At 47.7% G+C, this 25,288-nt stretch overlaps 1 protein-coding gene across 6 annotated transcripts in view; it reads right to left on the bottom strand.

Annotated features, from left to right (window-relative positions):
• The window catches only part of prkcq (protein kinase C, theta), a 233,340-nt gene that overhangs the window by 97,532 nt on the left and 110,520 nt on the right, over positions 1–25,288 (bottom strand). For all 6 annotated transcript variants that reach the window (XM_038811892.1, XM_038811893.1, XM_038811895.1 and 3 more), the window contains one exon: positions 15,751–15,888. In XM_038811892.1, coding sequence (XP_038667820.1) covers positions 15,751–15,888 — 138 coding nt within the window. The remainder of the gene's footprint in view (positions 1–15,750; positions 15,889–25,288) is intronic.

The raw sequence follows: 25,288 nt of genomic DNA, 5'->3' as shown, positions 1-25,288 counted from the left end.
AAACAACAATCCTTATGTACAAATGAGAATTCCTTGAACTAACAGTGATATTCTATTGGTGAGTGGCTCCTGGTTACACTTCCACTTTTAAAGAGCGGTAAGTGTTTTGCAATCACATGCTTGATGTGGTTGATATTTGTAAACATTGCGGCTTCAGCACTCACAGTCACTCATCCGTGAAGGGAGATGAACGAATCAAAGCTGCAGCTGTTTTGTGGAAGCTGTCAATCACAGCCCACGACTAAGATGGAATGAATGGCTTTCAGCCATAGGATCAAATGGAATTAAATACAGGTCATACCCGTTCTCCTTCTAGAAATGGACACGTGGTGCTGCCAGGTAAGAGTTACAACTGTAATTTCTGTCATTGCCCCCATCTAGACTGCTCTCTAGATTCCAGACAGAGATCTTTTTCTGGGGGAGTCTGTGAGGGGTCCCTCTACTTAGGGGGTGTCCCTCTACTTAGGGGGTGTCTGTGGGGGGTCCCTCTACTTAGGGGGTGTCTGTGGGGGGTCCCTCTACTTAGGGGGAGTCTGTGGGGGATCCCTCTACTTAGGGGGAGTCTGTGAGGGGGATCCCTCTACTTAGGGGGTGTCTGTGGGGGGTCCCTCTACTTAGGGGGAGTCTGTGAGGGGGATCACTCTACTTAGGGGGTGTCTGTGGGGGGGGGCTACTTAGGGGGAGTCTGTGGGGGGTCCCTCTACTTAGGGGGAGTCTGTGGTGGGATCCCTCTACTTAGGGGGTGTCTGTGGGGGGTCCCTCTACTTAGGGGGAGTCTGTGAGGGGGTCCCTCTACTTAGGGGGTGTCTGTGGGGGGGGGCCCTACTTAGGGGGAGTCTGTGAGGGGGTCCCTCTACTTAGGGGGTGTCTGTGGGGGGGGGCCCTACTTAGGGGGAGTCTGTGAGGGGGTCCCTCTACTTAGGGGGAGTCTGTGAGGGGGTCCCTCTGCTTAGGGGGTGTCTGTGGGGGGGGGCTACTTAGGGGGTGTCTGTGGGGGGTCCCTCTACTTAGGGGGTGTCTGTGGGGGGGGCCCTACTTAGGGGGAGTCTGTGAGGGGGTCCCTCTACTTAGGGGGTGTCTGTGGGGGATTCCTATAGTTAGAGAGTTCCTTTCTGAGGACTCCCTATTAAGCAGATGCCTGCGGGGTCCCTCTAGTCAGGTGGTCCCTGTGGGGGCTCCCGCTAGTTAGGGGTTATCTGTGGGGGGTTCCTGTAGTTAGGTGGTGCCTCCAGTTAGGGGGTCCCTGTGGGGGGTTCCACTGGTTAGAGAGTGCCAGGGGAGGGGTCTCCTTATTAAGGGGGTCGATGGGGGTTCTCCCTATTAAGTGGGTCTCCCTATTAAGGGGGTCACTGGGGGCGGGGGTAGGGGGGGGTCTGGTCGAGGAGTGGGCAAGTCGTGCCATTGTGAGGCAGGACGGTGGCTCTCGGACAGGAGTTACCCCCTTGGCTCACCGCGGGAATCCACCAGGTCGGGTTCACGCTTTGTGGGACCTGTTGTGATTCCCGCCCACGTGAATCCCGGCCCATGGGACCGGAGAATCACGGAGGGCTGGAAATTCTTGTGCTGGGCCCACAAAATGGATGCAAATGGGTGATTGAGACTCGTTTTCATTGATTTATATCCTCCCACTGGTGTGCAGGCGTGAACCCCGATCCGGCCGCCGGGCGGGGTGGGGGGGCTGGAGCATTGCGGCGGATCGGCGGCCTCTGATGCCAAGACCGATTTTCCAATTCTCCGCCCCCTCGGGGACCCCGCTACCGATGGTGGGCAGCGGTAAATCCAGACCAGTGCTACACGTTCCCAATCTGCACTGATTCTGGCGATGGGTCATTTCTGTTTCTCTCTGCTGAGATGCCGCCAGGCAAGCGGAGATCTCTATTGGAGCAAAAATAACCCCTTTGGCCAGGCCCCTAAAAATCTATCAGACGCCCTCATACACCGCCCCCCCCCCCCCCCCCCCCCCCCCCCCTCTGCAAGTACAGCAACAGCAGCTGCCTGAGATCTGGCTTGGCATTAAACCTGGATTCAAAAAATGTTCAGGTATAAATAAAGAAAACATCTTGCTGAGTCAACAATGCCAATGGCGAAGCAATGAATTGATCATTGAAATGATGAATAATTAATAAAGATGATAATGAAAAAGGGCCAAGCAGCAGAGTTAACTAACAAAAACTTTTTTTTGGCCTTTGTGCTTACAGAGCAGAGCTTGAAAGAGGCTTTAAGCCTCGGTTTTTATCCTCTCCCCTGCTGGTGTGGATAGGTTTTTAGGGAAGGAGGGGAGAGGAGGGGTAAGGTGTGTGTGTGTGTGTGTGTGTGTGCATACATGTGTGTGTGTGCCTGTGTATGTGGTTGTGTGTCTATGTTCATGCATTAACACTGTAATGACGTTACTGTGAAACCCCCCACGTCGCCACATTCCAGCGCCTGTTCAGGTACACGGAGGGAGAATTCAGAATGTCCAATTCACCTAACAGGAGAGTGGGCGAGGGGTTGCCTGCTTCTAAACAACAGTTACCAGCCTGTTTGCACTCCAACAGGTCTGAAGATTAAGGAAGCAGGTCTTCACGATGATCAGACCCAAACAGAGGTCCACGAGAGGAAAAGGAATCTGGAATGTCCGCAGACTTGGTTACGGATTGCTGTTGTTTAGGACACCAGCAACCATTGGTTAGTTAGCCTGTCAATCACGATGGTTTACATCCTAGATTGGCTGCTTTGGACAGATCGGGTGCGATTTACCAACCTTCTTGTGCCCGACGTCGTGATGCAACGAGGCCATTAAATCTCCTGAGAGGCCTCTCGCGAGATTCGCAATGCTTGAGACTTCTCGCGAGATGCAACCGAATCCGTAAGATGTCGCGATAAGGGCGAGATCCAGATATACATATTTAAATAAGCCATTAGGCAGCTTCCATAGACACAAACAGCTGCTGCCTTGCTTCATTCCTCTTCCTTCATGATTGAGTAACTTTGAAGTGTTCTAACCACAATACTTACAAACATCAACCACTTTAGAGAGAGTTGAGTGCTCTCAATTTCCAGCTGAGCTCTTCAAAGTGACTCAACCGTGAAGGGGGGGGGGGGATTGGAACGCACCTGAAGGGTAAAGGAACCTTGCAAGGCAACAGGAGACAGGTGGGGTAGAGAGGTGGCACCGACATGATGGGCTGAATGGCCTCCTTTTGTGTTGAATCGTTTTGTGATTCTCTAAGTGTCCAGGGTTGTGGGAGAACAAATTATCCATGGTGGATAAAGAGAACGACAAGTTTATTCTCACACAATACTATGAGGCACTCTTCAGAAAGCCACTTCCTGATTTGGCTACAGATCTCTGGGATCTCTGCGCTCCTCCAACTTGGCCACTTACGCACTCCCAATTTTAATCGCCATCATTGCCTTCAGCTGCCTGAACCCTGATCTCTGGAGCCCCTCTGTAAACCCTCCCATCTCGCTTTCCTACTTCAAGGCAATACGTATGGCAAACTGCCTGAATGACTCCTTTCGTGATTCAGTGTCGCATTTCGATCTGATTACAGTCTGCTGAAGCGGCTTGAGACATTTTTCTACATTTAAGATGCGATGTAAATGCAAGCTTGTGTTGCAGCTGGCATATGTGGTACAGGAAAGAATGAACAGAAGGATTGGTGCCCTTAAAAGATACATAAGAAAGGGCAGCACAGTGGCGCAGTGGTTAGCATTGCTGCCTCACGCCGCCGAAGTCCCAGGTTCGATCCCGGCTCTGGGTCACTGTCCTTGAGGAGTTTGCACATTCTCCCCGTGTTTGCGTGGGTTTCACCCCCACAACCCAAAGATGTGGGGGGTAGGTGCGTTGGCTACGCTAAATTGCCCCTTAATTGGAAATTCAGAATTTAAAAAAAAGACACATATTGGGCGGGATTGTCTAATCCCGCGGCAGAGTGCCCATGCCGTCGTAAACACCATCGCGTTTTATGATGGCGTGAACGGGCCGACCCCAAGACTAATTCTGTTACCTACAGGGGGCCAGCACGGCACTGGAGCGGTTCACGCCGCTCCAGCTGCTGATCCCGGGATGAACTGGGCGCCGCGGGAGCCGCACATGCGCAGTGCCCTCCTTCAACACGCCGGCCCCGACGCAACATGGTGCACGGCTACAGGGGCCGGCGCGGGAGAAAAAGGAAGCCCCCAGCCAGAGAGGCCAACCCGCCGATCAGTAGGCCCCGATCACGGGCCAGGCCACATCAGAGGCCCCCCCCCCGGGGTCGGAGCCCCCTCTCCCTACCCCCCCCCCACCCCGCCCACCCCCACCCTTCCACGCCGAGTTCCCGCCGGCTGAGAGCAGATGTGGACGGCACCGGCGGGACTCAGCGCTTTCGCGAGGGCCGCTCGTCCCATCCCGGGCCGAGAATCGGCGGGGGGGGGGGGGGGGGGGGGGGGGGGGTAGGGAGATGCCAATAGCGCAGAGTCTCTGCTCCATGGAGAATCGCGTGCCAGTGTCGGGGCAGCGTGGCACGATTCGCGCCGGTCGTGGAGATTCTCAGGCCCGGTCCCGGGCTGAGAGAATCCCACCCAAGAAGTGCATGAAAGAATGAATCTAGTCCTGTGTCTTTACAATATCAAATAATAATAAAGGCCAGCGGGGGGATGGCGAAATGCTCACATAGGCTGGCTTTGCTGATGAGGGTTGGAGGAGAGGAAGTGGGTTGGGAAGGGCAGCTGGCCAGGTCTAAATATAGGACTGTCTTTTGCCAAATCCAAATGTAGCCATTGATAGGATGGGGGTGGAGAACTGGACTGGTTATCCATGTGATATGGAAGTTGTTTCCGGAGACTTTACTTGATGCTGGCACAGCAACAGCCTTAAATTGAGCCTCAATCTAGGCACCAACTTTACTTTCACTGGTATTTTGAATGAATAGGTTCCTATATTTTTAAGCTATTTCTCTCTATGATTTGTAACTAACCATAGAACCACAGAGTCCCAACAGTGCAGAAGGAGGCCATTCGACACATTGAGTCTGCACCGACCCTCAGAAAGAGCACCCTACCTAGGCCCACGCCTCACCCTACCTAGGCCCACGTCTCACCCTACCTAGGCCCACGTCTCACCCTACCTAGGCCCACGTCTCACCCTACCTAGGCCCACGCCTCACCCTATCCCCACAACCCCACCTAACCTGCACTTCTTTAAGACACTGAGGGGCACTTTAGCATGGCCAATCCACCTCACCTGAACATCTTTGGAGGACTGTGGGAGGAAACCGGAGCACCCGGAGGAAACCCACGCAGACACGGGGAGAACGTGCAGACTCCGCACAGTCACCCGAGGCCGGAATTGAACCCGGGACCCTGGCGCTGTGAGGTAGCAGTGCTTGAACCATCTTGAAAATTTTAAAAAATGCATTAGATTAACAAAATGAGAAAGACAGAAACTTCAACCTTTCAATGTCCTAAAAGCAAATTAGTTTCTTCCTTTCCCTAAAAGTGTTTCATTTGCAATCGGTTCTGAATAACAGAAATGCAGGATGGGTAGATGGCGTCAGGTCTGTAGGAATGATCGGGCCTAATGGGACTAATTGCCTTATCTCTTCCACTGCAAGTGCTTTTCCTTATTTTGTACTTTTCAATGACACTTTTCCTTTTACAGCTCCCATTAATGTTGTGTGTCAATGTCGTTTAATAAATATATACGTTGGCATTTTGACAAGATTTTTGAGATAATCATCAAAGACATCTTTTATTCCTTTGCTAAAGTATAATCTGTCACTTGAACATCTCAACAAAGAAATTCTAGCTGTGATTAATGCACATATGATAGTTATTTACCAGGCCCTGTGTGATTGCGGAGGCTTCTAAAAACACCTCTACCACTGAGTAAATGATTGAAGAGAGTAGGAGTTTTTTGGCAAACACTCGGTTCGTTATCAGGGCCTCCGCTGATGCTAACATGGTGGTAATGGGCTGCAAATTTTGTTAGGTCATGCACAGTGATGTCACACTGCCACTGGCGTTTTAGGTTGTGTTGAATATTTTACATCTTGGAGCTATGCAGAGATGACACTAGACTCTATGTGTGCAGGAACTGAATTGACAAGAGCCTCAGATAGTGCTTTAAAATGCCTCCTCCGTGCTTCCAACTCTGGCTTCCAGCACTTTCTACAGTTTGTTAATTTTTCAGAGTCCTCACCCAGGGTTAACCAATCAAGGACAGTGAGCATCAATAATAAACAGGCTCACACAATCAAACACAGAACAATTAAACACTGCAGGTAGGGGCAGCAGGGTAGCATGGTGGTTAGCATAAATGCTTCACAGCTCCAGGGTCCCAGGTTCGATTCCCGGCTGGGTCACTGTCTGTGTGGAGTCTGCACGTCCTCCCCCTGTGTGCGTGGGCTTCCTCCGGGTGCTCCGGTTTCCTCCCACAGTCCAAAGATGTGCGGGTTAGGTGGATTGGCCATGCTAAATTGCCCGTAGTGTCCTAATAAAAGTAAGGTTAAGGGGGGGGTTGTTGGGTTACGGGTATGGGGTGGATACTTTGGTTTGAGTAGGGTGATCATGGCTCGGCACAACATTGAGGGCCGAAGGGCCTGTTCTGTGCTGTACTGTTCTATGTTCTATGTTCTATCTCAAGCAGGAGGTGAGGCAATGTAGAAAGAGGGAGTGTGTATCGCATATCGGATCCGATCGCAATTTTGAGGTACTCAATGGGCAGCGCGTGCAAAGTGCACTCCAACAATTTGTACCAGGCACTCAGTAGCTTAACCAAAGATCCTTAGATGGACTGCCGGCGGTCAAAGTGACTTTTAAGCTTTGATTTGTGTGGGTTCACAGGAGGAGTGGACGAGTTCGCCTTGGGCCCTCTGCCAATCTGTTTGGTGACCGTCCCAGGATCACTGCCCACCTCCATGGCCCCTCCTCCCTCCCGGCCCACCCCATCGTGTGGCACCCGGGCTCGATGTCAAATCTGGAAAATTCCCCATCAAATCTCACGTGGCAAGCAGCACCGTGGGGATTTGTAGTTCCCCAGCTGCTTGTAAGATTGTGCTTTAAAATAGCTCAGAGCCGGATAGTAGTTACTATCAGCGGTCACGTTCGAACCTCTGACCATCCATCTGCTTCTCAGTTTCAAATACATTACCCATCTCACTCCAGATTCATGCAGATTTGAAGCTTGTATTAATGAACAGCGGATGCTATTTATTCCCGAGGCATCTGCTCAAATGAAGGAGCGATGGTGGGCTCAGAGAGCTCAGACTAATGCTTTTAACGTTCGCATCCCACATTGAAGGCAGATAGTGAAACATAAAATAAATTAATAAAATGTGGAATATAAAGGTAGTCTCAGTGTTGGTGACCATGACAACTGTCATTGATCATAGTTTAAAAACCCTCTGGTTCACTAATGCCCTTGAGGGGAGGAAATCTGCCATGCTTGCCCTGTCTGGCCTACATGCAACTCTAGACCCACTCTAATGCGGTTGACTCTTAACTGTGCCCTCTGCGGTGGCCTCGCAAGCCCCTCAGTTCTAGGAGAGTTAGGGATGGGTAACAAATCCTGGCCTTAACAGTGATGCCCAATACCCCATTAAAGACATTGGAGGAACCTTCTTTCTTGGGTATGGGTGATTTGGCAACTGCAGAATCTGATGGGCGAGAAACACTCATAGGATGCCCAGTAGGATACAAAAAAATAGATTTATTAAGATGCACTCCTGAACTCCCAACGCCTTGAAGGGTCACCCGTCCTGACCTGCACCCGGGGGGGGGGGGGTTGTTTTAATACCGTGGAACCTTCACTGTTAAGGGGGTAACTCCACCCCCAATTCCCGGGGAAGTTCAAACTCGTTATGAGTTCATGGGAACCGGATGGTGCGCACTCCCTTATTTCCCAGGGAGTTCATAACAGCAACCATTGCATTGGTTTTCAACCTTAATGCATGACTTAAGAAGGGACTTAACAATGGGGTTCCTCAGCTGCCGGTGCACTGGTGTTCCTTGGCAGTAGAGATTGCTGGTGGTGGGGGGATGGGTTGTTGATTTAATCTTGGCAAGTTGCTCGATGCAACCTGGAGATAGTACATTCAGCAGACTCCGGGTGGTGGAGGGGGTGGAAATTAAGATTGATGGCAGAGGCACCAATCCAGCGAGCTATCTCAGCCTTCAATACTCAAAATAACATATCCACAGTGACAAATTCCTTTTCGAAGTAATAATATTAACTTTGAAGTTTTCTTTGGACATTTCCATCCATTGATTGGACTTCTCACTAAATACATTTTTGAAGAAACAGGCCACCCGAGACGATGTATAAAATTGCGAGCTCCACATATTTTGCATGAGATTCGCCATTCCGTGTTTGTGACAGTTTTACAAATTTGTATATCTACATGACTGTTCTCAAAGTGTGAACCAGTCAATATCAGCATCATAATAGTCTCCTTTTCAATATAAATTTGTAATTGCAAATTCAGAATTTGTATTCTTACGAGTTTGCAACACTAATTTGCAGAAGTTTATTGTGTGGGGGGGAGGGGGACACAAGGCGGAAGGTTTGCCTGGGGGTGGTGTAATCAGCCAATTTAGTTCAACCATCAGTTGTTTGAAGATGTAACCGATGTAATCTGCAGGGTGCATACTAAACGTGGTTTTGAGGCATCAATCCTTTTGAGTGTCCATTTAATTGCCACAGCAATACCGAATCTTGCTGAATATAGAAAGATGCGGTTAGCTGCAGATGTCCCAGCTCTATCATTGGATATTCTCAGACACTCACCCTCGCTCACTGACCAATTACTACCCTGCCTGTGGGAAAGAAGAGAAAGGGAAGGAAGAAAGGAAACAAGAGAGCAAAATAAAGAATGAAATCAAAGATGTGCATTAATATCACACCTTTCTCATGATGTCCCAAAGTGCTTTACAGCCATTCCAATAACATTGAAAGTGTAGTCCCTATCATCAGGTAACAAGTGCAGCAGCTGGTGCACAGCAAGATTCCACAAGCAGCAATGTCACAATGACCTGAGTTTCTCAGGGTAGTGTCCAAGGCCCAACCACCTTCAGCTGCTTCACCAAGAACAATCCTTCCAGCATTAGGTCATAATTGGTAATGTTTATTGACACTTGCACAATGTTCAGCTCCATTTGTGACTTTTCAGAAACTGAAGCAGTCCGTGTTGAAATGCAGCAAGACCTGGACAATATACAGGTTTGGGCTGACAAGTGACAAGTGACATTCACGCCACACAAGTGTCAGGCAATGACCATCTCCTACAAGAAACAATCTAACCATCTCCCCTTGACATTCAATGGCATTACCATCATTGAATCAACTCCAATGTGGTTACCACTGACCAGAAACTGAACTGGATCCAACTATGTAAATACTGCGGCACCAGAGCAGGTCAGAGGCAGGGAATACTGCGGCGAGTAACTCATCACTGGATTCCCCAAAGCCTGTCTACCATCTACAAGACACAAGTCAAGAATGTGCCCTTCATTCTTCATTTGCCTGGATGAGTGCAACTCCAACAATACTCAAAAAGCTTGACACCATCCAGGACAATGCAGCCCCGCTTGATTGGCACCCGTTCCACAACCATTCACCCCCTCCACCACCGACACGGTGTCAGCCATGTGTACCATCTACAAGATGCACTGCAGGAACACACCGAGGCTCCTTCAGCAGAACGTTTTAAACCCACAACTGCTACCATCTAGAAGGACAAGGGCAGCAGATACCTGGAACCCCACCACCTGGAGGTTCCTCTCCAAGCCACTCACCATCCTGACCTGGAAATATCTTGCCGTTCCTTCACTGTCGCTGGGGCAAAATCCTGGAACTCCCTCCCCGACAGCACAGTGGGTGTACCTACACCACATGGACTGCAGCGGCTCAAGAAGGCAGCTCACCACCAACTTATGAAGGGCAATTAGAGATGGACAATAAATGCTGGCCTAACTACTAATGCCCGCATCCTGTAAACTAATTTAAAAAGCCGATAATCTGTTTGTGTGATGTTAATTGGCCAGAGTATGGAGAACTCTCCTGCTTGCCTTTGAAATGGCGTTATGCATCTTTCACATCCACCTGAGAGGGTCGTCAAGCCTCACTTTATAATAATAATCTTTATTATTGTCACAAGTAGGCTTACATTAAAAATGCAGTGAAGTTATTGTGGAAATCCCCTAGTCGCTACACTCCGGGGCCTGTTTGGTTACATTGAGGGAGAATTCAGAATTTTTGGCACCTTGGACACAGTAATGAACTAGGAGGGAACTTGTTATGAGGAAGAAACATACATAGAAACATACAAAGGAAATAGAAGCAGGAGGAGGCCATTCGGCCCTTCGAGCCTGCTCCACCATTCATTGTAATCATTGCTGATCATTAAGTTCAATACCCTGATCCCCCCTTCCCCCCCCCCATATCCCTTGATCCCTTTAGCCCCAAGAGCTGTATCTAATTCCTGCTTGAAATTACACAACAGTTTTGGCCTCAACTACTTTCTGTGGTGGGGAATTCCACAGATTTACCACTATCTGGCTGAAGAAATTTTTCCTCACCTCAGTCCTAAAAGGTTTACCCCTTATCCTCAAACTATGACCCTAGTTCTGGAATTCCCCACCATCGGGAACATTCTTTCTTAATCTACTCGGTCTAATCCTGTTAGAATTTTTATAAGTTTCTAGGTGATCACCTCTCATTTTTCTAAACTCCAATGAATATTATCCTAATCAACTTAGTCTCTCCTCCTATGACAGTCCTGCCATCCCAGGAATCAGCCTGGTAAACCTTCACTGCGCTCCCTCCATAGCAACAACATCCTTCCTCAGATAAGGACACCAAAACTGCCCACAATTCTCCAGGTGTGGCCTCACCAATGCCCTATACCATTGCAGTAAAACATCCCTATTCCTATACGCAAATCCTCTCACTATTAAGGCCAACATACCATTTGCCTTCTTTGCTGCCTGCTGTGCCTGCGCACTTACTTTCAGTGACTGATGCACAAGAACACCAAGGTCTCACTGCGTATCCACCTCTCTCAATTTACACCCATTCAAATAATAATCTGCCTTCCTATTTTTCCTACCAAAGTGGATAACCTCACATTTATCCACATTATACTGCACCTGCCATGCATCTGCCCACTCACTCAGCCTGTCCAAATCCCACTGAATGATCTCTGCATCCTCCTCACAGCTCACCCTCCCACCCAACTTTGTATCGATTGCAAATTTGGAGATAATACATTTAGTTCCTTCGTCCAATTCATTAATGTACAATGCGAACAGTTGGGGTCCCAGCACAGATTCCTGCAGTACCCCACTAGTCACTGCCTGCAAATCGGAAAATTTATTCCAACTCTTTGATTTCTGTTTGCTAACCAGTTCCTATCCATCTCAAGACACTACCTGCAATCCCATGTGCTTTAACTTTACATCTTAATCGGTTATATGAGACCTTGTTGAAAGCCTTCTGAAAGTCCAAATAAAGCACATCCACCGGTTCTCACTGGTCAACTCCATACCCAGTAGCTCTCCCATCACCCATGGCACCTTCCCATGCAATTGCAGAAGGTGTAACACCTGCCCCTTTACCTCTTCCATGCTAAACATCCCAGGCCCAAAACACTCATTCCAGGTTAAGCAGCGTTTCTCTTGCATCTCTTCCAATTTGATCTACTGCATTCGCTGCTCCCAATGTGGTCTCCTCTATATCGGAGAGACCAAACGCAGACTGGATTATCGCTTTGCTGAGCATCTTCGGTCTGTGCGCATTCAGGGCCCTGACCTTCCTGTTGCTTGCCATTTTAACAAAAGACCCTGCTCCCATGCCCACATGACTGTTCTTGGCCTGCTGCGATGTTCCAGTGAGGCGCAACACAAACTGGAGGAACAACATCTCATCTTCCGGTTCGGCAGACGACATCCTCCACCTCACGGATGCTCCACAGTGTCCCCAGCTGCCACTCCAGCTCTGATACCCGGTCTTCCAGGAGCCATAGCTCACTTCCTGCACACACGCTGGTCCCGCGCACTGGAAATGTTTTCAGCTTCCCACATGGAGCAAGAGGAGCAATCCAAGGCTTTGAGCTCTCCGGGAAAGGAGTCTCAGGCCTCATCTGGAGAACTGCATCCAGTTCTGGGCACCATACTTGAGGAAGGATATGAAGGCATTGCAGAGAGTACAGAGGAGATTCACAAGAATAATTCTGAGATAAACAACTGCAGCCATGAGGATAGAGTGGAGAAATTGGGTTGGTTTTCTTTGGAGAAAAGAAGACTGAGAGGAGACTTGATAGAGGTTTTCAACATCCTGAAGGATATGGGTAGGGTAAATAGTGTGAAATTGTTCCCCCCTCAAGAGGAGATCAGGAACTAGAGGGCACAGATTCAAAATAATGGGCAAAAGGATTAGATGTGATAAGGAAAATATTTTTCACCCAAAGAGTGGCTGGGGTCTGGAGTGAACTTCCTAAGTGGGTGGTGGAGGCAGATTCGATCGAGATATTCAAAAGGGAACTGGATTGCTATCAGAAAAGACAGAAAATGTAAGTTACAGGGTTAAGGCAGTGGAGTGGAACTAGTACAATGTCCATTCAGTTGAGGCCAAATGGTCTCCTTCTGCATTGTAAAGATTTGGTGAGTCTCTGCTTCCGTGTTTAATGATTCTGGTCATTTAAAGTAGTCAGGAAAATTTGATATAGATTTCATAGAATTTACAGTGCAGAAGGAGGCCATTCGGCCCATCGAGTCTGCACCGGCTCTTTGAAAGAGCACCCTACCCAAGCCCACACCTCCACCCTATCCCCTTAACCCAGTAACCCCATCCAACACTAAGGACAATTTTGGACACTGAGGGCAATTTAGCATGGCCAATCCAACTAACCTGCACATCTTTAAAATGGCAAACGGTGCTCCTCAAAATATTACATGAGTTAGTGACTTGAGAATGGTCAGGAGGCAGGTGACGGGTGTCAGATGGCAGTATTTCAGTTGACCGTTTTAGTTTGGTAACACGAGAACAAAGGTTTTTAACCCTCACTTCCAGGCAGCTACTTTTCTTAAGAAAATCAATATTAAAAGATTAAAATTTTCACAGTGACACAGCTGGTAGAGAAAATTTCCAGGAATGGGATCAGGATAACTCATCATATTTGTAGTTAGGTTTTGATGTCCAACCAGACCACAGTAACACCACACCGACTTGTGACTGCCAGATTTGCTTACGGAAAGAGAGACGGGGCACTGGATGATTGGAGAGTCAGAGACGGATATAGACAGGTGACATTTTCTAATGGTTACAGTCTCCTAGAGGCATCACGCATATTGAAAGATTGTCTATCTTTTTTTCTTGTTTGATAAAATTGTGAAAGTACCCTAAAAGAATCTGCTTCAAATCTTGCTCGATGAAAGGGAACTCGCTGCTCTATTTTTGATGTCACTAACAAATAGTGACCGGAGGAAATGCCCTGCCCATCCTGAAAAGACAGGGAGATAAAGAGAGTGAGAGGTAAAGAAAGAGGTAGACAAAAATAACTGGAGGGCAGGAACGGGGATCAGATTAACAGTGCACAAAGGAAGACACATTTTAAAAAAGATTCTTGCTTGTGGGCAACGCCACAGGAGGTCGATCTGCATATAATGATTCTTGTGAAGCATTACTTTGCATTTACACATTCCCAAATTATGCTTCAGTATGAAGCACCGATGGTGCATATTGAGGACGCAGGATTTGCGGTGACAGACAATTTATTTTTTAAAAATTCATTCATAAGAACATAAGAACTAGGAGCAGGAGTAGGCCATCTGGCCCCTCGAGCCTGCTCCGCCATTCAATGGGATCATGGCTGATCTTTGGGGACTTAGCTCCACTTTCCGGCCCGAACACCATAACCCTTAATCCCTTTATTCTTCAAAAAATACATATCTTTATCCTAAAAACATTTAATGAAGGAGCCGCAACTGCTTCACTGGGCAAGGAATTCCATAGATTCACAACCCTTTGGGTGAAGAAGTCATCAAGGGATGAGGGAGTCAATGGCTAGGTCAGCATTTATTGCCCATCCCTAAATGTGCTTGAGAAGGTTTCTTGAATTGCTGAAGTCCCTGTGGTGTAGGTACACACACAGTGCTGTTGGGGAGGGGGTACCAGGGTCGAGACCTAGTGAAGGAATGTACGACGTTCAAAACATGCAATAAAACCACTGTGGGCCAAACAGATCTGCTGTCTCTGATTTAGATATACCAGAACAGGACATCCATGAGAACAAACACTTCACACATTTTAAAGTCTTTATAACATAAGGCATGAGCCTGTCATTCGGGGCTCCCAGCAGTGAATCCACATACTTCGGCAGATGGGCAACGAAAGTGCAGCCTCGATTTTTCAAACAATTATCCTTGTGCTTGTGATTCCCCACTGATAGTTTGGGTTACGAGATCGCCTCTACAGAACGAGCTCTAAACCGAGAGAACTAGGGGTGAGTTCTAACAGCGATAATCAAATTTTGGGCTCCCACAATTTATGATGTCAAATGAACCCCCCCCCCCCCCCCCCCCCATCCGGCATTTTCTCCTTCACAATTCTTGGTCGCTTACTTTAAAAGAAAATCGCATGTAGACCAGTGTTAGAGCAGTGATTAACCTTCTGAGGCAATCAAGAAGTGTTAACATTCACTGGCTGTAACAGGGTCAAATTGTGCTGTGCAGCAGGAGTAACAAGTGCATCAGTACAAAATTATTTTGTGCGTTATTCAACCAAGGCATTAATCCATTGAAGATAGCCAATTACGGCCTTTGTTGGAATATTGCAGTTCTGCTGCATTTCATTTATGTAGATTCAAAGCAATTTTATTGTCAAATGTATCATTTACTGTGTCACTCAGGTTGAAATTCACTTGAAGCAGACCATGTGAAAAACACTGACAGCAGCTCAACTCACAGCCTTTCAGTTTCACACAGGTTAATGCATAACTACCGCCATTGGGAAATCAAGTTAAAAATGCTGCTGCGTGCTACATTAAAAAAGTTAACTTCCCTTGGAAGCCAGTGAGTGGAGACCTGTGCGTGCATGGGAGACACACGCGTGTGGACTTCCCTTTCCTCTGACCAGGACAGCCATGTGCAGCTGGGAGAACAGTTCTGCATTGCTCTCAACGGGATCATTCTGAAATTGGCAGCTGTGCCTACAACCCCTTGAATAAGCTGCACACTCGAACCCCCTGCAATAAACAGCAGCTCTGACAACACCAACACCAGACCCATTCGCGTATTGCCCTCTGTAATTGTTTCTCCCGCACCCAAATGTATATCTACCTCCCCAGCCCCCCCCCCCCCAAACAGATGCCTAATTATGTGTTATAAATAATATTGCCAATTGTACAGAGTTGCTGCTGTTGAGCTGGTGCATAATATCTTACCAGTTATTTTATTTTTTATTCATCTTTTATCATTTTTTTGGGTATGTTTGTGTGTGCCCTTCTCTTCTATATATATATGTAGATATCTTATTCTGTGTACTATAACGGTAAATATACTTTGTTCAAAAATCCAACAAAAAAACATTTATAAAAACAAAATAAACAGCAGCTCTTGCCAAAGTAACCAGAGATGAAAGCAAGTCAAATAAGCAAAATCGTAAAACAGTGCGATCTGCACAACTTGCCTGCAGTAACAATTCATCCAAATCACACACTGCTCTAATCTAACGCTGAGAAACAGGAAAATAAAACATCAGTGTATGATCTGACAAGTTAAATGCTTTACCTGTGTCCACAGCCTCTTTCACAATGACAGCACAGTAGGGGTTCTGGACATCTTCTGCTTGTTGGCTTGGGCCGTTGTCAAAGTTGGAGAAGCCAATGCGGAGGAAGGGGGCCATTTCGGATATCTTGACAGTCAGACCTTTGGACAACATAATGGACAACCCGTGGTTAGGCTGAGGAGCAAGCAAGTCGCCGAGCCTCATGAATGAGCGAGACAGTGTCGGGAGAGGAACCAAGGGCTCGTTGCAACCCACTGCAAATTCACTTCCTATTCTGTGAGGCAAAGTGCGATGAAAAGAAGAAGCTGGGTCAGAGGCTGCCTCACATGTTACCGGGGAGGTGGAGCCATGCTGGAGAGCAGCGAGAATGAAGGAAGTGGGCTCAATACAGTACACACTGTATGTCACTGTATGCCTGAATGTCACACAGCATCCAGTACGGAGGCAAATTTCAGAGCTGCCTCTCGTGGAATATTTCAAACCATGATATACATTCAACTCAAAAGATTTGTCCCTGTTTTTTTTAAAACAAACTCAATGACACAAAAAGAACCAGAGTGAAATTCAGGCTTCAATCCTGAATTAACGGATTGCATCCACTCCTTCAGAAATATGGGTAGCCGGGGGATGAGTGGGAAGGTGGGAATTGGCAAAAAAAAAGAAAGTAGATTTAAATGGCAGAATGCATCACTTCTTCATATTATAATTGGAAATTATGATGCGTGATATCAGTGGCCATTGTGATGATGCAAGGGAAATACACTTATATTCACTATTTTAACAAAAATCTTAACCATTAAAAGCTTCAGGTCTTTGTTCAAATAGTGCATGGAGCAATTTGAAACATACTGCATTTGTTACTTGCACTATAATTTCAATCCATCAGTTAACCAGATAGTGAAATTTGTCCTAACCTCAATTTCATTCACTCGAAATTGCTCGATATTCTTGGGTCACTTTCAATCCTGAAAATTTCACTGTACTTTGGTACATGTGACAATAAATCAAATCAATTGACTCAACAGCCTTTTGCAAAATAAACGGACACTTCAGAAGGGTGAGGGGGTGGGGGGTGGGGGGGGCTTGCTAATCTATCATGATAAATGACTCCTTCGGAGGTCCCCAGCTTCACGGATACCAGTCTTCAGTCAATTCCACTCAGGGACCCTGACCCAGAAGTGAAGGCTTGTGCTCCTGAATCTGTCACGCTTCTGGTCAACCTGTTCCAGTACAGCTACAGCCGTGATACCTACCCGGCAATGTGGAAAACTGCCCAGCTACGTCCTGTCCACAAAAATCAGGACAAACACAACGTGGCCAGTTACCGCCCCATCAGTCGACTGTGACAGACAGTAATCGTTGACAGTGCACTAAAGCGGCACTTGCTCAGCAATAACCCGCTCACTGATGCTCAGCTTGGGTTCCACCTCAGCCGCTGACCTCATTACAGCCTTGGTCCAAACATTTGCAAAAGAGCTGAACTCAAGAGTTGAGGTGAGAGTGACTTGACATCAAGGCAGCATTTGACCGAGTGTGGCATCAAGGAGTCTCAGCAAAACTAGAGTCAATAGGAATTGGGAGGCAAAACTCTCCGCTGGTTGGAGTCATATCTGGCACAAAGGAAGATGGTTGTGGTTGTCAGAGGTCTGTCATCTTAGTGAAGATTGTGTGTTAAGACCCGGAGGGCCAAATGGCCTCCTGCTGTTCCTATTTTCCATGTTTTCTATCTCAGTCGTGGGCTGTCACTGCAGGAGTTCCTCAGGGTAGTATCCTCGGCCCAACCATCTTCAGCTGCTTCAATAATAACCTTCCCCTAATCCTCACTGTGATTGCACAATGTTCAGCATCATTCGTAACTCTTCATGTCCTGAAGCAGTCCATGTCCAAATGCAGCAAATGCAGGTCCTCGAAGGAAGTATAATAAAAGGAAATTAGACCCACCAAGATGTTAACCATCTGCTGCAGGAGCAGCCGACCCAAGCTGAGATGCAGACCTGGGGTGCAATTCTCCGACCCCCCCACAGGGTCAGAGAATCTCCCGGGGCCGGAGACAATCCTGCCCCCGCCGTGGCCGGAATTCTCCGTCACCCGGGAATTGGGTGGGGCGGGAATCGCGCCTCGCCGATCGGCGTGCCCTCTGCACCGATCAGTGACCCCCCTGCGGCGATTCTCCGGCCCGCGATGGGCCGAAGTCCCACCGCTGAGAGGCCAATCCCGCCGCCGTGGTTTCAACCACCTCTGCTGGCGGCAGGATTGGTGGCGCAAGCGGGCCCCCTGGGTCCTGCGGGGGGGGGGGGGGATCGGACCCCGGGGGTGCACCCACGATGGGCAGGCCCGCGATTGGGGCCCACCGATCGGCGGAGGCAGAAGAGAACCCCCCTACCGCCCATGCACCGGTGGTGACGTCAGTGGCAGCTGACGCACCAGCACATGCGCAAACCGGCGAAGGCCTTTCGGCCAGCCCTGACGTCAGTCGGCGGGCGTCAAAGGCCGTTGCCGCGGTTCTGGTGCCAGTCGCCGTGACGCCAACCACTCCGGCGTGGGCCTAGCCCCTAAAGGTGCAGAGAATTCCGCACCTTTGGGGAGTCCCGACGCCGTAGTGGTTGGCGTCACTCCGCTACGCCGGGACCCCCTGCCCCGCCAAGTAGGGGAGAATCCCGGCCCTGGAGACTGGGCAGAAGTGAGCACAGGCCCAAAAGAGCCAGCAGCATCACAGAAGCAGGAACAATTCCAGGGCTCAGTAGAAACATGGAATCCACACACCCACTCCCAGAACCATTCCAGAGTGCAGAAGACGTTTTATGAGTTACAGAACTGCTTTAGCATTACACCAAGAAGGCCAGAGAGATCGTTGAATCATGCAGTAGGGTCTATCGCTGATGCCACGATAGCAAGGCAGCGGGTTGCTGAGATTTCAGCTTCTTACGAAGCCCTGTTAGCTTTCAACTCTGATTTCAGCATCATGAGAATTTATTAATGGAGATGTATAATTTAACAAACGTAACCAAAGACCAAGAGAAAGTATTGATTTAGAACATAGAACATAGAACAGTACACCACAGAACAGGCCCTTCGGCCCTCAATGTTGTGCCGAGCAATGATCACCCTACTCAAACTTACGTATCCACCCTATACCAGTAACCCAACAACCCCCCCTAACCTTACTTTTTTTAGGACACTACGGGCAATTTAGCCTGGCCAATCCACCTAACCCACACATCTTTGGACTGTGGGAGGAAACCGGAGCACCCGGAGGAAACCCACGCACACACGGGGAGGACGTGCTGACTCCGCACAGACAGTGACCCAGCCGGGAACTGAACCTGGGACCCTGGAGCTGTGAAGCATTTATGCTAACCACCATGCTACCGTGCTGCCCCTGCTACTGTGCTGCCCCTCAATGATCTCATCAATGATCTCTAAGGCTGGTAGGGAACTGTGATTATGGAATCTTAAAGTATGAGATTATTCATGACAGGATTGTAACCAGGGTCCTGGATGAAGTATTATCAGAGTGTCACAACTGTGGCACTTTTTCTGTGGAAAAATAGGTCGCTTCAAAACAGTTTGTCACTTGAAAGTGCTGACAATCTGTAAAAGGAGGGAGAAAGTTTTGAAACAGAGCTACAATCAGGACGTGAAAGAACCACAAGCAAAGGAATGGCCCTTCCTGGGCGAGATCAATGATACTGAAAACAATTATGAGAGAATTAAACTCAAAGTGGATGGATGTTCCACTGAGATTAAACTAGATACAGGGGCAGGGGTTTCTGTTTTATCAGATTAAGTCAAATGGTTCAAACAGATTACATTACAATCCTTGTCTATTAAATTACGTGTTCCAGGTGGGACAACTTTAAAAGTAAAAATGAAAGGCCAACTTATGGTCTTTATATAATGACTGACAAATCCTTGGGCCACTTTATGTCATTCAAAATCAAGAGTGCTCCCTAATACGCGGAAGGGCGTGCCTAAAACTAAAGTTAAAGTTGGTGGTGGAAACTACAGCACTGCATTCTGTAATGAATTTCCAAAATTATTTTCAGGACTGGCCAAGTTAAAGACTGAGTACCATATTGCCTGGTGAGCTGATGCTGAACCAATCTGCCTCTTTACTCTGAGGAAAGTCCCCCATCCACCCTTGGACAAAGTCGCAAGCAGCAGCAGCAAGGGGTTAGCTCACTGGTCACCATGGCAACAAAATGGTGTCCAGGAATGGTTACGGTCCCAAAGCCAACCAGCTCTATAAGAATCAGCATGACGTAACTCAACCAAACAAATCAGTGGAACATGAGATCCATCCAATGGCCTCTGTGGACGAGAGCCTTGCCAAACTGGCCAAAAGTACTTTATTTACCAAATTGGAAGCAAACAGTGGATTTTGGCAGGTGCCTCTGGATGAAGACTTCACATTGATGACCAACTTTATAACGCCATTCGGTCATTATTGTCACAACATGGGGGCAGCACAGTGGTTAGCATTGCCGCCTACGGCGCTGAGGATCCGGGTTCGAATCCCGACCCTGGGTCCCTGTCCGTGTGGAGTTTGCACATTCTCCCCGTGTCTGCGTGGGTTTCACCCCCACAACCCAAAGATGTACAGGTTAGGTGGATTGGCCACACTAAATTGCCCCTTAATTGGAAAAAGTAATTGGGTACTCTAAATTTATTTAAAAAAAAAAAAATTATTGTCACAACATATTGCCCTTTGGTACCATGTCCACTCCAGAGATTTTCCGGAGAACAATCGGCCACAATCTCGAAGGCATGGAAGGAGCAATATGTCATATGGAGAACATTCTTAGAATGGTCCTACGAGAGACGAACATGATCAAAGAGTCAGAGCCGTCCTGGGAGTCTTAAAGGATGCAGGCCTGATATGGAATTAAAAAATGTGAGTTCCCCAAACCAATGATCAAGTTTCAAGGTCACAGTAAAAGCCACGCAAATCACAGTTGGTCCAGACAAATCAAAAGCAATCAGAGAATTTCGACAACCCAAGAATGTAACTGAGCTTCAAACATTCCTCGGGACCGTCAAACAAGTCGGCAAGTTCCTATCAAATTTAGCAGAGATCATCAGGCCCTCCGTCCAGCTGCTGAGGCAGGATCACCGGTGGTGCTGGAATGTAGACCAGCAAAATGCTTTCAAACAGAATGAACAACTTTCAATCTCCTCTGAAACCTTGGCAATTCACAATCCAGAATTACTGACCATTGTAGCAGCAAATGCATCGTCTTCTGGCCTGGGGATGGGCAGTTTTATTTCAAGTGCAGAGAGATTGCAAGCATGGATCAGTCCACTGAACTTTTGGTCAATAACGGCAACAGCAATACATCCCCATAGAAAAACAAGGAACAAAGTGGCTGTGCAAAACATTTTCAGCCTACGCTATGGGATTGAATTTCAAAGTCAAGACAGACTATAAGCCTCCAGTCACCCTCCTGAACATGGAGTAATTTGCAAAGATGCCACCCAGAATCCCGTGGTTCAGGTTAAGATTGATGAGATATGACTCAAACACAGAGTATGTGTAAAGGAAGTATCAAACAACAGCGAAATAAGAGGATTTACACATCATTGAGGAAGTTGAAGCGTGTACACCCTTAGTCACTCAGCCCTTATCAGCTACTGCAGAAACAGCAAAGGACATAAAACAAACCCCAGCAAAGAGATGAAAAAATCTCAGGCCATGATCAAAGTGTGCCCAGGTGGCACTGCCATGCTGCAAGGTACAAAGGCCAGGCTGGTAGTGCCAAAGTGCCTGGGTGGAATTTTGTCCACACCGGGGATCGGGCCCAGGGGTGCCCTGCCATTATGAGGTGGTGTGTGGTGGGCCCCAGGACCCCCTTATGGGTGAGTTGGGGAATTGGGGGGGGGGGGTGGGTTCGGAGGCCATGGTGGTGGGTCTAGAGATCGGGGTACCATTTAAAAATGGCACCCGATTGCACTGGCAAGCGGAGCTCCTCAGTGCAGGAAATGGGACTGAGTGCGACCTCGGCGGGGCGTTCCCTGCTGAGGCCCCGAGATGAAGCAGGGTCCCATTCGATAGTGTGGTCTCTCTCAGTGCTGTGAGCACTGGGAAACACCTGGGTAAACACACTCGATACGGGACTCTCACTTCCATTAAATTGCGCCCTCAGAGTTTGAGAATATTGTCTGAAAGGATGGCCAGGCTTTTTCACCACTAATCCCAGACTACAACCAGTGACGTGATAACTTACTAGCCTTCAACGAGAAAATAGCCATACTAAGAGCACCTCAGGTTGATATTCTTCAAAGACTTCACCAAGGCCACCTAGGAATCGCAAAATGTTACACAACAGTCTGGTGGTCAGGCCTTATTCACTCTTTAGAAGAGATTATTTCTGACTGTTTACTTGTGTTGTAAACAAACAAGAACAAAAAGAACCACAATTACCTTCTACTTGTCAATCAAGACTATGGGAACACCTGGGAATGGATTTATTTGAAACCTTCCTTGTTATCATTGACTTCCACTCATGGTGGATTGAAGTAGACAGATTGTATAGTATCACTGCTATCCAGTCCCTCAAGAGAATTTATCTAACACCTGGCATCTTAGACAGTGTAGACTCCGACAATAGGCCGCAATTTGCGAATGAGCTATTCCACAATCTCACAATGTCTTCATTCACATAATCAGCTCACCTGACTATCCTCAAGTGAATGGAGAAACTGAGAGAGGAGTACAAACTGTCAAAGATTTATTGAAGAAAACCAAGGACTTTAATCTAGCTTTGCTGAGATATCAAACCTCAACACTCCAAAATGGTTTCTTACCATCAGAGTTACTGATGGATAGGAGATTGAGAACACAGCTTCCATCCTTTAAAAGCTTAACCCTTTACTCTGTGTCTCACCCTTAGTCTTTGTCCCAATCCTATTTACGTCCTCCTACATCTCCCTCCAAAGCAGCAGATTTCTCTGAAGTCCCATGCCCAATCTCCTGGGTGGCTCAAACCTAATATCTTCATAAATTACTATGAGAGGGTGAAACAGCATGAGGAAGAATAGTGAACCAGGCTCAGAACTTTGATCACAGGCATTGAGCATGTGAGTTACCAGTACTAAAGCTGGGGGGGGGGGGGGGGGGGGGGGGGGGGGGTGGGGGGGGGGGGGGGGGAGTTTGTGTCCAAGACCAACAGAGGGAAGACACAATCAATGAAGAAACCCCACAATCAAGATGATACAGGATTGAAAAAGATCAGGGGATCACAAGGAGAAACCATAGCACTTAACAATCCTTGGAGGTAAATCCAATCGTAGCTTGGGCTTGAGTCTGAGTAAAACATGGGAACATAGATAATAGGAGCGGGGGAGGCTTTTCGGCCCTTCAAGGCTACTCCGCCATTCATTATGATCAAGGCTGATCATCCAACTCAGCAATCTGTTCCTGCTTTCCCCCCATATCCTTTGATCCCTCTCGCCGCAAGTGCTACATCTAACTGTTTCTTGAAAACATGCAATGTTTTGGCCTCAACTGCTTTCTGTGCTGGAAAATTTCACAGGTTAACCACTCTCTGGGTGAAGAAACTTCTCCTCATCTCTGTCCTAAATGGTCTACCCTGCATCCTCAGACTGTGCCTCCTGGTTCTAGATTCCTCCGCCATCGGGAATACCCTTCCTGCATCTACTCTGTCCAGCCTGTTAGAATTTTATAGGTTTCCATGAGATCCCCCCTCATTCTTCTGAACTCCAGCGAATTCAATCCTAACCAACTCAATCGCTCCTCAAATGACAGTCCCACCATCCCAGGAATCAGCCGAGTAACTGTTTGCTACGTTCCCTCTATAGCAAGAGCATCCTTCCTCAGATAAGGAGACTAAAACTGCGCACAATATTCCAGGTGTGGTTTCACTCAGGCCCTGTATTACTGCAGCAAGACATCACTGCTCCTGCTCTCAAATCCTCTCATCATGAAGGCCAACATGCAAAGAACAAAGAACAAAGAATTTAATGGTTTTTGGAGGTCCCTGGTTATAGATGTTTCAACAAGATTAGGGAGGATGGTAAAAGAGGTGGGGGGGGGGGGGGCGTTGTTAATTAGAGATAGTATAAGAGCTGCAGAAAGGCAGTTCGAGGGGGATCTGCCTACTGAGGTAATATGGGTTGAAGTCAGAAATAGGAAAGGAGCAGTCACCTTGTTGGGAGTTTTCTATAGGCCCCCCAATAGCAGCAGAGATGTGGAGGAACAGATTGGGAAACAGATTTTGGAAAGGTGCAGAAGTCACAGGGTAGTAGTCATGGGTGACTTCAACTTCCCAAACATTGAATGGAAACTCTTTAGATCAAATAGTTTGGATGGGGTAGTGTTTGTGCAGTGTGTCCAGGAAGCTTTTCTAACACAGTATGTAGATTGTCCGACCAGAGGGGAGGCCATATTGGATTTAGTACTTGGTAATGAACCAGGGCAGGTGATAGATTTGTTAGTGGGGGAGCATTTTGGAGGTAGTGACCACAATTCTGTGACTTTCACTTTAGTTATGGAGAGGGATAGGTGCGTGCAACAGGGCAAGGTTTATAATTGGGGGAAGGGTAAATACAATGCTGTCAGACAAGAATTGAAGTGCAGAAGTTGCGAACATTGGCTGTCAGGGAAGGACACAAATGAAATGTGGAACTTGTTCAAGGAACAGGTACTGCGTGTCTTTGATATGTATGTCCCTGTCAGGCAGGGAAGAGATGGTCGAGTGAGGGAACCATGGTTGACAAGAGAGGTTGAATGTCTTGTTAAGAGGAAGAAGGAGACTTATGTAAGGCTGAAGAAACAAGGTTCAGACAGGGCGCTGGAGGGATACAAGATAGCCAGGAGGGAACTGAAGAAAGGGATTAGGAGAGCTAAGAGAGGGCATGAAAAATCTTTGGCGGGTAGGATCAAGGAAAACCCCAAGGCCTTTTACACATATGTGAGAAATATGAGAATGACTAGAGCGAGGGTAGGTCCGATCAAGGACAGTAGCAGGAGATTGTGTATTGAGTCTGAAGAGATAGGAGAGGTCTTGAACAAGTATTTTTCTTCAGTATTTACAAACGAGAGGGGCCAAATTGTTGGAGAGGACAGTGTGAAACAGACTGATAAGCTCGAGGAGATACTTGTCAGGAAGGAAGATGTGTTGCGCGTTTTGAAAAACTTGAGGATAGACAAGTCCCCCGGGCCTGACGGGATATATCCAAGGATTCTATGGGAAGCAAGAAATGAAATTGCAGAGCCGTTGGCAATGATCTTTTCGTCCTCGCTGTCAACAGGGGTGGTGCCAGAGGATTGGAGAGTAGCGAATGTCATGCCCCTGTTCAAAAAAGGGAATAGGGATAACCCTGGGAATTACAGGCCAGTTAGTCTTACTTCGGTGGTAGGCAAAGTAATGGAAAGGGTACTGAGGGATAGGATTTCTGAGCATCTGGAAAGACACTGCTTGATTAGGGATAGTCAGCACGGATTTGTGAGGGGTAGGTCTTGCCTTACAACTCTTAATGACTTCTTTGAGGAGGTGACCAAGCATGTGGATTAAGGTAAAG

Source organism: Scyliorhinus canicula, chromosome 11 (genome assembly GCF_902713615.1).
Source record: "Scyliorhinus canicula chromosome 11, sScyCan1.1, whole genome shotgun sequence".
Lineage (NCBI taxonomy): Eukaryota > Metazoa > Chordata > Chondrichthyes > Carcharhiniformes > Scyliorhinidae > Scyliorhinus > Scyliorhinus canicula.
The sequence above is the reverse complement of the archived record's forward strand: the minus strand, read 5'-3'. Positions and strand labels throughout refer to the sequence as shown.